Below are 16,360 nucleotides of genomic sequence, written 5' to 3' on the forward strand. Positions count from 1 at the left end.
ATCTAGTCAGAAGAAATAAACTAATTATGAAAAAACCCACAAATCTTTAGAAAGAACTTAAAATGGTAACTCAAGGGGGAAAATCCAGTGACAATGAGGAAAGCAATTAAATGCTGTTTCAGCAACTAAACATTAAACATGAGTACTTGGATGGACATTTCAGGGTGGAATAATTTTGAAGTAAAACAAGGACTTAAATGACAACTTTTCTACTGTTAGAGGATAATTAAATCTTGATTATTAGAAAATAATGAGGTAAAGTGGATGGGTTCATACATTGTTTATAACAAATATTAAAAGGTAACAGAAAACAGGAATCCATGTTATAAATGTAATAATAAATACTAATACGTAAAATGACTGAGGTGCCTGGCTGGCTCAGTTGGTAGAGCATGTGACTCTCGATCTCAGAGTTTTGAGTTTGAGCTCCATGTAGGGTATAGAGAATACTTAAAAATAAATAAATAAAGATAAAATTGTTTGTATTTATTTACTTATTCTTAAGATTTTTCTTTCTTTTTTTTTTTTTTTATGATTCTATTTATTTATTTGACAGACAGAGATCACAAGTAGGCAGAGAGGCAGGCAGAGAGAGGAAAGGAGGCAGGCTCCCTGCTGAGCAGAGAGCCTGATGCAGGGCTCGATCCCAGGACGCTGGGATCATGACCTGAGCCGAAGGCACAGGCTTTAACCCACTGGGCCCCCCAGGTGCCCCAAGATTTTTATTTCTTAGAGAGAGACAGTGAGAGAGAGAACACAAGCAGGGGAAGTGGGAGAGGGAGAAGCAGGCTTCCCGCAGAGCAAGGAGCCCAATGCGGGAACTAGATCCCAGGACCCTGGGATCATGACCTGAGCTGAAGGCAGCTGCTTAACGGACTGAGCCACCCAGGTGCCCCAAATGAATAGTATTTATTAAAAAGTAAATTACAGGGATGCCAGTCCCACATCAGGCTCTCTGCTCGGCAGGGAGCCTGCTTCCCCTCTCTCTCTGCCTGCCTCTCTGCCTACTTGTGATCTCTCTCTCTGTCAAATAAATTAATAAAATCTTTTTTTAAAAAAATCTTAAAAAAAAAAAAAGCCTACATGTCCTTCAGAGGTCATTACCTAAAACAAAAACAAAAAACAAAAAACATCAATTTCCTGGAATCCTTTCTTTTTGTTCATACTATAGATATATAGATAAAACTACTATAGAGGTTTGTGAACAAAAATTCTTAGAGTAAGGTAGAACTCAAAGGTGTTTATATTTTGATTAAGACAATACAGTGATTATACCTTAAGTATTCTGAATAGGATCAGAATTCAATTTAGAATTCATAATTAGTTGAAATATTAGATTCATTAAATCTTACGTATCTTTATAAAGAAAATTCGGAAATAAAAGCTTTATCTAGTTTCCTATTTTTAAGAACATTTTTATGCTCTGCCAACCTGATCCATTTCCAGATGATAAAAATTAAGCCACTTCTCCCTCACTATCTATTGCTTCCCCAAAGAGGTTGCTGCCATGTAAGCTTTACAAAGCTTACAGTAAACAAGCTCCCTAAGGACAAGCAGGGAGGCTCAGAGTTAAGTCCTAGGGGCCGCAGTGCCAACTGCCCTGCAGAGAAACCATTAAGCCTGAAGACCACTGCTGATGGAGCCAACGTGGCAATGTAATGGCAGCTGCAATCTCTACCATTCTTTTACAATCCAAACAACTTCTAAAAGTATGCAGCCAAAAGGAGATACAGAGGCTACATCCCAGGGGAATTCAGTCCCAATGCAGAGCCAAAAGACAAACCATGCGTTCTTAGTGACCTGCCCTCTTCTCCTTTACCTGGAATACTCATACCACGTGCAGCACTGCAAACAGCACACAACCAAGTAAGTAAGAAGTTCTGAGTGTGGGCCTTGGATCAACCTTACTGGCATCACCCAAGAACTTATTAGAAAGATAAATTCCCAAGCCCCATCCCAGACTGACTGAATCTGAAACTCTAGGTAGGAAGCCCAGCAAACTTTATTTCTGTAAGTCCTTCAGGTGAGTTTGGAACTGAAAGAAGCAAATATCCTTTTATATGTTCTTTAAGAAAGAGAGATTTAAAAAGAGAGAGAGAAAATGATTCAGAGCTTGAAACCAAAGCTGGGTTCTAAATTTAGCTCTTCAACGTGTAGGATAAATATATACACATCATGGGGCGCCTGGGTGGCTCAGTGGGTTAAATCCTCTGCCCTCGGCTCTGCCCTCGGCTCAGGCTGCTCGATCCCAGGGTCGAGCCCCGCATTAGGCTCTCTGCTCAGCAGGGAGCCTACTTCCCGCCCCCCCCCGCACCGTCTGCCTCTCTGCCTACTTGTGATCTCTGTCAAATAAATGAATAAAATCTTTAAAATATATATATATGTACATACATATAACACCCAGCACGATGAATGTTAACTAGACTTACTGTGATCATTTCACAATAGATACAAATACTGAATCATGTTATACATCTGAAACTAATATGATGTTGATTATACCTCAACCAAAAAAAAAAAAAAGATGCATGTATACATCAAAGCAATCTAGCTCAATAAAAGAACCATACAATGTTTTGACCCTTACTAGATACCTTAAAAATTGCTAAATTTAGGTTTTAGGTATACAGAAGTTTCTTAATACTATTCTTCTATTTCCTTAAGTTTGAAAACGCTTATAATGAAAAGAACATTTAAAAAATTCTTTTCAGGGCGCCTGGGTGGCTCAGTGGGTTAAGCGGGGTTCTCCCAATTTTCTGAAGTAGTTCTTTAGATACTTTAGATACTTTAGATACTTTCTCCATAGCACCTAATAAGAGTTTCTGTTGCGGGGTGCCTGGGTGGCTCAGTGGGTTAAAGCCTTTGCCTTCGGCTCAGGTCATGATCTCAGGGTCCTGGGATCGAGTCCCGCATCGGGCTCTCTGCTCAGCGGGGAGCCTGCTTCCTCCTCTCTCTCTCTGCCTGCCTCTCTGCCTACTTGTGATCTCTCTCTGTCAAATAAATAAATAAATCTTTAAAAAATAAAAAAAAATTAAAAAAATTAAAAATTCTTTTCATAGAGAGCAAGCGGGGGGGGGGGAGGGGATAGCCACCCAGAATATTTTTAAATAAAGTTAATAATGAATTAATTGATGACAGAGAAGCCTGTGTGACTCAGTCTGTTGAGTATGGGACTCTTGATTTTGGGTGGGGTCATGATCCCAGGGTCATGAGATCAAGCCCTTTGTCAGGCTCTGCACTCAGTAGGGAGTCTGCTTCAGGATTTTCTCTCCCTATCTCCCTCTGACCCTACCCCCACTGCACTTGCATTCTCTCAAAGATAAATTTTTTTAATTAATAAATAAAACTTTAATATAGGGGCACCTGGGTGGCTCAGTGGGTTAAAGCCTCTGCCTTCGGCTCAGGTCATGATCCCGGGGTTCTGGGATCGAGCCCTTCATTGGGCTCTCTGCTCAGCGGGGAGCCTCCTTCCTCCTCTCTGCCTGCCTCTCTACCTACTTGTGATCTCTGTCAAATAAATAAATAAAATCTTAAAAAAAAAAACTTTAATATAGATTTTTAAAGTATTTCAGTATTATTTCTGATTTTGATTAAATGAAATCTTAGACCTATTCCTATTTTCTAAGACATGATTTCTATTTTCGATTAGCTTCAGAAGTTTGGGTATTACATTTACCACATGAAAGCTCTTACCTTTATGATCTACTCTGCCAAGAGATAATCCTGGACGAAGATTATGGCTGATAATCTGAATTAAATCTTCATGATTTGTGCTTTGTGGGCACCATATTTCCGTAAACCGGTTTCTTAAGGCAGGAGACAGCTACAAGAAAAAAAATTTCCATTTGAATGTAATACCTAGGAGGAAAACTAGAAAACAAATCCCTTGAAAGAGTATTAGCTGGTGAATCTAACAAACACTAGATGCTTCTTTTATTACCTTTACTACAATTTAACTGAATACCTACTTTATCCTGGCTCCTTCCACAGGCCATCTCATTAATCTCCACCACCGCCTCCCAGACAGTATTCCTATCACTTTCTTTATAGGCAGAGTGCAGAACTTCAAGGTCTCATAGAATAGGTGGTATAAGTTGAAATCCGGCCCCAGTGGGTAACCCCCCAAACTGAATACTTCCCCTAAGCAAAGGCCTTTCCTTTACCTTCGGTTATATAACCAGTGCTTTAAAGAAAGTAAAAGCTATTGTCCCACAGGGGAGAACTGTCTGAAGTAGAAAGGAAAACATCTTTTATATGGCTCAAAAGGGGACAGTGAAATTATTAAGGAGGCATATATTTTACCTCTTATATAAAAAAGAACTGTTAGTCCTTCCAGTCTTTATGGCCTTTGCCCTGCAAATGGATTCCTCTTATCCTTTTTATTCTACCCCAGGTCAATAAACCCCTATTAACAAGCATATACAATGCCAAACATGCACGTAACTATTAGCTTATTATTGCTTTCCTTGGCCTATGGCAGCAGGACTAGCAGTAATGCCTATACTCAGGAGCAGCTCAGTTAAGACCCAGCAAATGTGTGAGGGATCCTTGCTGCCATCCTAGATAAACAGTGCCACTCGTCTTTGGCATCCTACTTCACTCTGCCTGCTAGGCAGGCAAAAACAAAAAAGAACCTTCCCTTAGTTTTATAAAAGTTGGCAATCTTTTTCTAAGAAAAACTTAAACTATCTTAACAACTTAAGCTAACCTTAACATACACAACCTTGAAATTAGATCTTTCTATGTTATTCTCACTTGCCAAAGAATCAGTTTTCACATTATGTTAGAAGCTATGATGTATTTATTTCTTCTTTTCAAAACATTTCAAGAAGTATAGTTATAATCTTTCTTTTTATGCTACAGAGGAAAATCAAGCCCAAAACACCATGCACCATGTCGCATTTCAGGGATCCACCAAGTTACCAAGAATTTGAATTACTTTCATTCACAACCTCTGTTTCTTCTCATCATCCTTGACCTATCACCACATCACCATTTTCCTAACAGGCCAGGATCCCACACACAACATAGACTTCTCTACTGAGAAGCTTCGCAAGCCTGAAAGCCATGGTGTTCAGGGTATTGGATCCTGGTTGGATCCCAAAACCACCCTCTGAACAGAAGGCTGCTCTCCACCTTTTCCTTTACTAATAGTCTGAGGGTAACGCACATAACCCCTGGAAAGAACAGAGATGGCCCACCTGCAAAACCAGAAGAGGCTCCTGGCTGCAACATTTTTGTCACTTTAAAACAGTCAAAGCCATAGTCATGTTTAAGAGACTCCAGAAACAGAGTTTAGGATTAAATTTCAGTTTCAACTTTCTCACCCATGAAAGTAGGAAAATAACTTTCACAAAGAGTTCTTGTGAGAATTTGTTATGGTAACATACATGAAGAGCTGGGCAAACAATGAAACAATGAAATTTCAGGCACACACAGTGAGATATTAACATAAGGAAATAATGTCAGAATCTCTCAACTTTGTAATAATTCTAAAATATCTTTCTAGTTTTTAGTTTTTACCCAATATAAAGTTCCAAATGCATTTTTACATATTATATTTCTAGCTGCTAGTGAGCTTAGGTCAAAACTGGAAAAAAATTATGCTTCAGGAACACAATTTTACCTCTTTTTTCCCAAAGTCGCCCCCAGGGTTCATGGTTGCTAAGATACGGAATTTTTTCCCAGCAGTCAACAGCTCTACCTCATTATCCTTGTCCTCTACACTGCCTTTTTCAGCTAATACCAGGCACTTTTCCATTTCAAGGACACTAAAAGACAAAAAATTGGAGAATATATGATTAGAAAAGACTTATGTATCCTTTGTATTTTGTGGTCTTCAAGTTCTTTTAAAAAGGAAGAAAGTTATCTCCTCTGCTAAGCTTTTACTTAACACTTTCCTAGCACAAATTTTAAAATAACTCATTATCCCAATTCCTGTGTAAGGGAACAATATTTCTGATCAAAAGAAAAAAAAAATCCCTTTAGCCATTTATGCCCCATTATGGCACTTGCTTTACAAACGAGTGTCTTATATACGAATATTCATGGTAGCATTATTCACAAAAGTAGAAATAACCCAAATACCAGGCACCTGAGTGGCTCAGTTGGTTAAGCAACTGCCTTTGGCTCAGGTCATGATCCCAGAGTCCCTGAATCGAGTCCCACATCGGCTCCCAGCTCCATGGGGAGTCTGCTTCTCCCTCTGACCTTCTCCCCTCTCATGCTTTCTCTCACTGCCTCTCAAATAAATAAAAACTTTTAAAAAAATAAAAATTAAATTAAAAACACCAAACTTGGTAGAAATAACCCAAATAACATCAAGAGGTAAATGGATAAAAAATATGGTATATCTATACAATGGAAAACTCTTAGGAATAAAAAGGAACAAACTACTAACAGGCTACCACATGGATGACCCTCAAAACAATGCACATTGCAAATGCAGAGAAACCATTTATATGCAATGTGATAAAAAGACAATTTTTTTTTTTAAACAGAAAGTAATTTAGTAGTGACCTGGAGCAGGAGATGGCATCAGAAATACACTGTAGAGTGGCAGAAAGGTTCCTACTGGTATAGTGGAAAGGTAAAACTAGATTATGGTGCAAAACTCAGTAAATTTACCAAAACTTGTTGAATTATGCATTTAGAATGGATAAACTTATGGTATGTAAATTAAACTTCAAAAAAGAAAAACAGGGGTGCCTGGGTGGCTCATTTGTTAAGCTTCTGCCTTTGGCTGAGTTCATGGTCCCAGGGTCCTGGGATTGAGCCACCCAGAACCTACTTCTCCCTCTCCCACTCCCCCTGCTTGTGATCCCTCTCTCCCTATCTGTCAAATAAATAAATAGAATCTTTAAAAAAAAAAAAAAAGAAAAGAAAAAAATAGGTATACATCAAAATTTGTATTAGTCCGAGATTTTGAGGTCATACAGCCATATAACATCTAGAATTCTGATTCTAGTTCTTTGAAGAATTTAGGTAATGGTCACATAAATTGCCCCAAAAAAGAGTTTTAACTTCTGTTCATTTGCTTTAGCATGGCCATTCTACAGTCCCATCTTTCTGATTACTGACAGGAAAAACTAGCCCTGTTAAACTACTCTGAGTGCTAAAACAAAATAAACACAAAAAACAGTAACTCATTATCATTTTCAAACATTTACCATGCAGCTATGAAGAACATTTCTGTGCAAAAGAATAGCTATAAAAACCAGACCAGTATTCCATATTCTGTGGAATATTATTTAACCATAAAAAGGAATGAAATCTTGTCATTTGCAACAATATGAATGAGCTAGAGGGTACAATGCTAAGTAAAATAAATCAAAGAAAAATACCACATGATTTCCCTTATATGTGGAATTTAGGAAACAAAACAAAACAAAAAAAATAGAACCACCAAGGTATAGATTCTTAACCATAGGGAAAAAACTTGATGGTTACCAGAGGGGAGATAGGTAGGGGGGATGGGTGAAATAGGTGAATGGGATTAAGAGCAGCCATATCACGAAGAGCACTCTGTAATGTACAGAACTGTAGCATCACTGTATTATACATCTGAAACTAGCATCATGCTATATGTTACCTACATGTTAACTACATGGGAATTTTTAATCTTTTAATTAAAAAATTTTTTAATTGTTGGGGCGCCTGGGTGGCTCAGTGGGTTAAAGCCTCTGCCTTTGGCTCGGGTCATGATCCCAGGGTCCTGGGATCGAACCCCACATCAGGCTCTCTGCTCAGCGGGGAGCCTGCTTCCTCCTCTCTCTCTCTCTCTCTGCCTGCCTCTCTGCCTACTTCTGTCAAATAAATAAATAAAATCTTTAAAAAAATTTTTTTTAATTGTTTAATTAATTAAAAAATAACCAGACCAATGGAAACATCACACAAAGGGCAAACCTCTTACACATATACCTATTGAGTCTTTCCAGGACAGAGTCATCAGCCAGTGAGATCTCATCCAGGAGAAAAAAGCCATCTTCTTTCATGGCCAGAACTAGAGGACCATCATGCCACTCAAAAAGTTTTGATGTATCAACTTCTTCCTACAATTCAGAAAAGAAGGTGTGAAATTAAAGAACAGGTGGCTTCGCAAGACATTACACATGTAGTAGAGTAAGTGGTCATTCCGCAGAAAGTAAGGGTCTAAGAAGAAGGAATAAAGCCTGTACAACAGGATGCTCAGGAAAGTCTCTGTAGACAAGTGAAAATCTAAAGATATATATCAAATCTGGGATCAAAACTTCACCATGAATAAATTCCACAGCTGACACCTACACAAAGCCAACTGCAATTCTTCAAATGAAGGAATACATCATTATTTGCTACTGAACGAACCTTGTCCTTTGGCTTCTGTCTCACCGGCCGCAGCCCTCCCAGAAAGTCCGAAGTCTCCATGTGTAAGTGGCAGTTGACAGAGTATAGTTTCTGATTTGCCAATCCTGCAAACACCTGACAGATTGTTGTTTTCCCACACCTGTTAAAGGGATACATACCAGATTAATAAGGACCATAAATTCCAAATATACATGCTAGCCACTCCAATCAGCATAAGAGGGGAGCTCTGGTGAGAGGCTCACTGCAGGAACAGAGACTGCCGGCCAACACAGGACATCAACTTTCTGAGCTCAGGGCACCCTTCCCCCAAACACCAGCAACCTAGAGTGTTTCTTTTTTTTTTCTTTTTTTAAATATTTTATTTATTTATTTGACAGACAGCACAAGTCGGCAGAGAGGCGGGCAGAGAGAGAGGAGGAAGCAGGCTCCCCGCTGAGCAGAGAGCCCGATGCAGGGCTCAATCCCAGGACCCTGGGATCATGACCTGAGCCGAAGGCAGAGGCTGTAACCCACTGAGCCACCCAGGCGCCCCAACCAAGAGTGTTTCTTAACCAAAAAAGCACACGCTGCCTGAATTCCATCCTTTTCTATTTCTACCAACCATCACCACCAAGGGATGGGAAAGAAACCTAATCCTTACAGACTTTTAAGAGACTGGAGCTCAGCTGTTGTTCTCTACAGATTTATACAATGAATGGCACTATTAGGGGTGCCTGGATTGCTCAGTGGGTTAAAGTCTCTGCCTTCAGCTCAGGTCATGATCCCAGAGTCCTGGGATTGAGCCCCGAATCAGGCTCTCTGCTCAGCAGGGAGACTGCTTTCCCCTCCTTCTCTCTGCCCACTTGTGATCTCTGTCAAATAAATAAATAAAATCTTTAAAAAGAAAAGAAAAAAAAAAGAATGAATGGCACTATTTAAAAGAATTACAAAGAAAAAAAAAACACTCCAGTGATAATAATGCAAGAAATCATTCTCTTCTATATCACAAAGGTCTGAAGGAAGAAGAAAGCAAACAGTAATAGGTCTATTACATGAGCCTTACAAAAAGGTAGTGGGGGACGGGGAGATAAAAGAAAAAAAAGATTGCATCCCTGCTAATCCTTCACAGATAACTCAAGTACTCCTATGGAACTGAACTGAACCATCACAAGTTACTGTCACAGAAGCACAGGACTTTACCCAGTGTCTCCAACCAGCAGCACTGGTTCACCAAATTCTAGTGCCCTTCCCACCAGGATCGCCAGTCTCCGCATACTCTCAGTCCACACAATGTGACTGAATGTAGACTCCAACATGGATACCTGAGTAGACAATTTACCTATAAAACACAGAATAAAGATTTAGCTTCTAACAGGAGTACAGCTCAATTCATTTCCTCTGGGTATTTTGACCTACTCACTCAGTAATTTTAGGACATTTTCCTTGGAGAAGAGGGACTGAGGACACAATTTTTTCTTGAAATGTTTTTCAAGGACTTCTTGAATCACATCAATCTCCTCCTGCTTCCTGACTCGGCCTGCGAGAAGCATAAATCCTTTAAAAAAAAAAAAAAAGGAATCAATAAGTGTTAAGTTATAATACCAAGGGATATTGAGAACATGGAGCAACAGCAACTTTTTTTTTTTAAAAGATTTATTTATTTGACAAACAGATCACAAGTAGGCAGAGAGGCAGGCAGAGAGAGAGGAGGAAGCAGGCTCTCCACTGAGCAGAGAGCCTGATGCGGGGCTCGATCCCAGGACCCTGGGATCATGACCTGAGCCGAAGGCAAAGGCTTTAACCCACTGAGCCACCCAGGCACCCCGCAACAGAAACTCTTATTAGGTGCTATGGAGAAAGTATCTAAAGAACTACTTCAGAAAATTGGGAGAACCTACTGCAACTAACCATATGTCTGCCCTGCACCCAGCAACATGACCTCCATGTTCTTACCCAAACACAAATGAACACATGTGCACCAAAAGACATATGTAGGAATGTTCAGAGCAGTTCTTTTCATAAGAGCTAGAAAGTGGAAATAACCCAAATGTCCACCAACAAGAGAGAGATTAAACATTTATGGTATCTCCATACAATGGGTTACAACACAATAATAATTAAACATAACAACACAGCTGAACCTCACATTAGACTGGATGAAAAAAAGTCAAACCCAAGGAGTACATAGGACTAGCTGAAGCTCAAGCAAAGGCAAAAATCAGTGTTCACAGAGGTCAGAGCAGTGGTTACCTCCACGGGAGGTTAAGACTGGCAGAAACCATGAAAGAATCTTTTGAGGTACTGGAAAATATTCTATACTTTTTGGCCTACGTAATGATTCACATGGTATACACATATGTTAAGAAAAAAAATAAAAGATATCTAGCTTACACATGAAAAAATAGAGCACTATGGGGCGCCTAGGTGGCTCAGTGGGTTAAGCCGCTGCCTTCGGCTCAGGTCATGATCTCAGGGTCCTGGATCGAGTCCCACGTCGGGCTCTCTGCTTAGCAGGGAGCCTGCTTCCCTCTCTCTCTCTCTGCCTGCGTCTCTGTCTACTGTGATCTCTCTCTGTCAAATAAATAAATAAAATCTTTAAAAAAAAAAAAAAATAGAGCACTATATTCACTTTACTATGTTATACCCTAATTAAAGACTGTTTTTTGTGGGGTTTTTTTGTTGTTGTTTTTTTTTAAAGATTTTATTTATTTATTTGACAGAGAGAGATCACAAGTAGATGGAGAGAGAGGCAGGCAGAGAGAGAGAGAGGGAAGCAGGCTCCCTGATGAGCAGAGAGCCCGATATGGGACTCGATCCCAGGACGCTGAGATCGTGACCTGAGCCGAAGGCAGCGGCTTAACCCACTGAGCAACCCAGGCGCCCAAGACTGTTTTTTGTTTTATAAAAAAAAAAAACAAAAAACACCTGTTACTCCATCTATCTACTCTTTACCAGTTAAAAAAAATATATACTCTCATGGGTTAGTTTTATTTACTCTCCTTATTAACCACTCCATTAATGAGTCATTAGTACCTTTCAAATCAGAAGACTCTGAAATGCGTTCTTTCCTATGGAGTAACATAATGAGCAATCATGAGTCTCAGATGACATAACTGCCTTTCCTCAGAACTATGATAGTACCTGACCAACCTGTCAGTTTTCTTTTACTATTTTTTTTAAGATTTTTTTAATCTATTTGACACAGAGAGAGACAGTCCCCGCGCGGGAGCGAGCACTAGGGGGAGAGGTAGAGGAAGAAAGAAAAGACATGGGGCTTGAACCCAGGATCCTGGGATCATGACCTGAGCCAGAAACAGATGCTTACCAACTGAGATACTCAGGTGGCTCAACCTGACAGTTGTCTGTATAAGGCACAAGCATGACTATCTCTGATTGGTGAATTGCAGATAAACAGTCCACAGAGACATCATCAACCCCTGGCCAAAACTCTTACACAGGCATTGTGCCCCTGTCTGATTCCTACATGGAGCCACCTGAAGCAAAAAGAAAACTATAAAAACCCAAACATACTAGCACAGACGCCTGCAGGAAAGAACTATTTTCTAAAGCATCTGGTACTTGAGGGAGAAAGACTATTTTTGAAATACCCAGTAAAATGTATATATTGACCACAATTCGGGAAATATTTATTTTAATAAGAAGACTGGATGTTTGACATAACTTCACGGTGTGAGAGCATCCAACTGAAAGCATACCGTCATTGGCTAAATGCTGCAGCCAGTCATATTCTTTCTCGGTCTGTTCAGCCAATCTGTATCTTTCAGCCCATCGAAACAGATCACGAAGGGTGATGAAGCCCTGTTTTCCGGCAAACACTGAAGAACTTCTGCGATAGGACTATTAAAATATCAAAACAAATGAAAAAGTGCAATGGCAAACACACTATACAACCTATATAAGATTTTTAACAAATTTATGCTCCTATAAAAATGATTCATTCCACTAAGATTAATTTTCAAAAAAAGTAAATGGACTATAATCCTTTGAAGATAAATATTCAAACTCATGTGTTTTATAATGTAATATAAATTCCAAATGTAATATAAATTCCAAAACACAACACCAAGAAAAAAAAGGAATTCCATTTCCTATACCATATATGTAAAATTTATGAATACAAATGATGGCAAACAGGCAGAAACATCAATCCCATAATGTAGGAACATAGCACTAAGACTGCTAATTATTATTAGCTTTCTAGAAACTAAAAGTACATTAATTCTGATAAAGGACACTTTTAATACCATAAAATGAAATACTCAAAAAAACAAACTGTAGCTTCACAGAATTGACAAGGGAGAGACATAAAAAGGTATCTTCAGTTGTGTCCATTCAAGGACTAGATCCATTTAAAAAACGAAATTTGCAGTTTGTGAAAGCCAAATTCAAATCTGAACAAAATGTTCCAAAATTATCCACAAGTCCAGGACTGTTACCATATATGACTATGAGAAAAACTATAACATGATATCAAATTGTTCATTTATAAAACCAAAAAATGTATTAATGAAGTGCATTTTGATATCCTTACTCTGAAGATATTAAAAAAAAAAAAATGGATGGACCGCTCTATCTAACTGAGAAGGCAATCAAATTTTAAACTTTGATCACAAAATCTAATCAGTATGTTCCATCTGGAACTAAGTGAGAGAGATGAAATACCTGAAGGTCCAGCATGACTTTAACCAACTTGCTACAGTAGGAGGGTGGCAAACTACAGCGCTTATGCAAGATTGTTTCCAACTCAGAACTAGGCAATTCATCAAAATGCAATTCCACAAACCGATTCCTGAAGGCTCTAGAAAGCACCTAGGAAACACAGGAAAAAAAAAACCACGATAAAAAGAGCCTCTCACACAGTTTCCAAAATGGAGGCTCTGCTATTCACCATAAAAAGAAAAACGCTTCAAAAGAAGTAAAAACATCTCAGTCTTACCAAGAAAAAATTATTACTTTACAGGGCAATAAATGGGAGTAAGGGGCAAACGCTACACACCTTTCTGCCTCCATAAAGGCCTGGTGGATTCTGGGTAGCAAAAAGCATAAACCGAGGGTGAGCTTTAACAACTTCTTGTGTTTCTGTGATGAGCAATTCACGGTTATCATCCAGTAATCTGTTCAGTGCTTCTAACACATCAGTAGGGGCCAAATTTAATTCATCTAAAATAATCCAGTAGCCCTTTCTCATAGCATCAATTAGAACACCTTAGAAAAAATAACACTAAGGATTAGTGCCTAAATTAGTTCAAAGTTTTAAAAAATGTTATATGCAACTCAACCAAATCTAAACCATTGCATTTCAAAACAAATTACTCCCTGCAGCTAGTCATGCCCCCCAAATAATTTGTGATGTCAAAGATCAAAAAAGGACAATTTTCAACGAAAGTAATCATTTCACACAGAAGGAAAGCCAAGGCTGACAAATATCACATTTCCAAATTATTTTTCCCCCTGCAGTCTAATTTCATTTAAATCACCACATTCTCATATCTATTCTTAGCTTCCCTCTGTTCAGTGCTCACCACATTTTTCTGAGTGTCTAGAAAATGAAGTAGCAGTTCAATTACCCTCTACAAAACTTGGTCATAGTCCTCTGTACAGCTGACAAGATCAGCGGGGACCAAACAATGCTGGATCACTAACCATCTTCCCTTAACCAGGGAGATCAAGGAGAAAGACAAACCAGCTATTATGGCAAAGGTTCGTGTGCCTCAATTGGAAAGGATGACGTTTACCTGGGGAAATGAGTTTAAAAGAATGAACACCTGGGGCGCCGGGGTGGCTCAGTGGGTTAAAGCCTCTACCCTCAGCTCAGGTCATGATCCTAGGGTCCTGGAATCGAGTCCCACATCGGCTCCCTGCTCAGGGGGGAGCCTGCTTCCCCCTCTCTCTGGGCCTATCTCTCTGCCTACTTGTGATCTCTCTGTCAAATAAATAAATAAAATCTTAAAAAAAAAAAAAAAAAAGAATGAACAACAATACTCATGGAATGAAATAATAATCCTACCTTCTTTAAACACAAGCTTCCCTGAAGAGTCAGATGTGTAACAACCAATGTACTCCTGAATATCCGTGTGTTCGTGATTGTTAATACGCACACAATGATTACCAGAAGCTGCAGCCAGCCACCGGATAAGGCTTGTTTTACCAACTGATGTCTCTCCCTGAATCAACACTGGATAGGTTCTTGAAAAGATCAGCCAATAAAGCAATTTAAGGAAAAAAGGAACCAGAATTCAAGTAGTGTTAAAAAGAACGTATCACTTATCACCGTAACAAAATATGTTTATATGCCTATATACCACTAATGGAATGTTTCTAAAGCCCTGGGAAGTTTCTGTGTAAAAGGGGTTCCTCAGAAAATACTGAGGAAAGCAATCTCAACCTTTCTTATAGTACTTGTGAGAAAACAATAAATGGGACTAGCTATTACTTAAATAACGGATGATGAGTATTCATCAGCAAAATACTGGAAAACAAATAATCTGTATCTGTGTTGCTTCCACCAAAAGGTGCAACTAGAAACAATGCTTTGTGCCAGGAGAAAAGTGCTGGCTCAAGAAGGTATTATTCACTCAGCCAACGAACAATAATAAAATTGTAAAGAAGTAATAAAATTACTTCTTTAATTTCTTTAAAAATTAAAGAAGTAAGACTAGAATGCCATCAATGCTTATGCTGGTGAAGCTTCAGAGAAGTAAGAGAAAAGGTCCATATACCCTGCAGAAACCACTCGGACTATGTCTCTTAGGTTTAGCTTAACAGAAGATGTAAGAACATAGGTCTCATCTATTGTAGGCTCCTTGTCTCCCACTGAAATCCAGTATCCTTCGACCTGGATAAGCCGGCCTCCTTTTGGTTCTGGAATAGGCTGAAAGACAAAAATGTCAGAGAAATAACCAACAGTCCCATGATAACTATGACACTCTTTCAGAGAGGTGAATCCAAAGTAATCCTAAGTCCCTAATAAGGTACTTTCTTCCTTAAGAGTTAAGGAAAAAAAAAAAAAGAGTTAAGGAATTAACATATAAACAAGCCTGTTAGTTGGTAAACCACTTTCTCAGCATCTTTCACTCCCGTGTTATTCTAGAATTTCCTCTGTCAAACTGAAATGATGGCTGTGTTTAGTAAGAAAAAAAATGCCCAGGGGCGCCTGGGTGGCTCAGTGGGTTGAGCCGCTGCCTTCGGCTCAGGTCATGATCTCAGGGTCCTGGGATCGAGTCCCGCATCCGGCTCTCTGCTCGTCAGAGAGCCTGCTTCCCTCTCTCTCTCTCTGCCTGCCTCTCCATCTACTTGTGATTTCTCTCTGTCGAATAAATAAATAAAATCTTAAAAAAAAAAAAAAAATGCCCAACCATCAATGAGAATGGGAAGTGTGTACACAAACTACGGTGTAAGCGACAAAATACTATGTAACCATTAGAAACAATGTCACAGTGATCTCTGGTACAGTACAAAAATATAGGATATAGTGAGCCTAAGAAAGGAAGCTACAGAACAGTATTACAAGACAGTTCCTTTTAAGTTATTTATATTAGATATATGTATTAGAATTTGCCCTTGCTAAGTGAAATAAGTCAGTCAGGAAAAGACAAATACCATATGATTTCACACATATGTGGAATTTAAGAAACAAAAATGAACAAAGAAAAAAAAAAGACAAACCAAAAAAATAGACTTTTCACAATAGAGAATAAACCGATGGTTACCAGAGGGAAGGTGGGTGAGGAGACTGTCAAACAAGCGATGGGGATTAAGAGTACACTAAACTTCAGCAACTAGTAACATACAAATTTGTTGAATCACTATATTGTTGCATATGTGAAACTAATGTAACAATGTATATTAAATATACTGGAATTAAAATAAATAAGAAAGAATTTGCTTTGATAAATCTATACACACACTGTCATAATTTGAATATATAACAAAATACATATATAATGTAGGTGGAAGGGCATAAGGTTTAAATCTCTAAAGAGTCGGGGTAAGATTATTGGGAATTTTCACCATCCAA

At 38.8% G+C, this 16,360-nt stretch overlaps 1 protein-coding gene across 1 annotated transcript in view; it reads right to left on the reverse strand.

Moving 5' to 3' along the window:
- MDN1 (midasin AAA ATPase 1) overlaps window positions 1-16,360 on the reverse strand; it is a 167,643-nt gene that overhangs the window by 87,008 nt on the left and 64,275 nt on the right. The window contains exons 23-33 of the mRNA XM_059401062.1: window positions 15,063-15,214; window positions 14,351-14,529; window positions 13,340-13,548; window positions 13,006-13,152; window positions 12,039-12,180; window positions 9,743-9,877; window positions 9,523-9,661; window positions 8,344-8,482; window positions 7,921-8,051; window positions 5,627-5,771; window positions 3,694-3,823 (exon numbers count right to left, since the gene is read on the reverse strand). Of these exons, the coding sequence (XP_059257045.1) occupies window positions 3,694-3,823; window positions 5,627-5,771; window positions 7,921-8,051; window positions 8,344-8,482; window positions 9,523-9,661; window positions 9,743-9,877; window positions 12,039-12,180; window positions 13,006-13,152; window positions 13,340-13,548; window positions 14,351-14,529; window positions 15,063-15,214 (1,648 nt within the window). The remainder of the gene's footprint in view (window positions 1-3,693; window positions 3,824-5,626; window positions 5,772-7,920; window positions 8,052-8,343; window positions 8,483-9,522; window positions 9,662-9,742; window positions 9,878-12,038; window positions 12,181-13,005; window positions 13,153-13,339; window positions 13,549-14,350; window positions 14,530-15,062; window positions 15,215-16,360) is intronic.

The sequence above is a fragment of the Mustela nigripes genome, chromosome 5 (genome assembly GCF_022355385.1).
Source record: "Mustela nigripes isolate SB6536 chromosome 5, MUSNIG.SB6536, whole genome shotgun sequence".
In the NCBI taxonomy this organism is placed as follows: Eukaryota; Metazoa; Chordata; class Mammalia; order Carnivora; family Mustelidae; genus Mustela; species Mustela nigripes.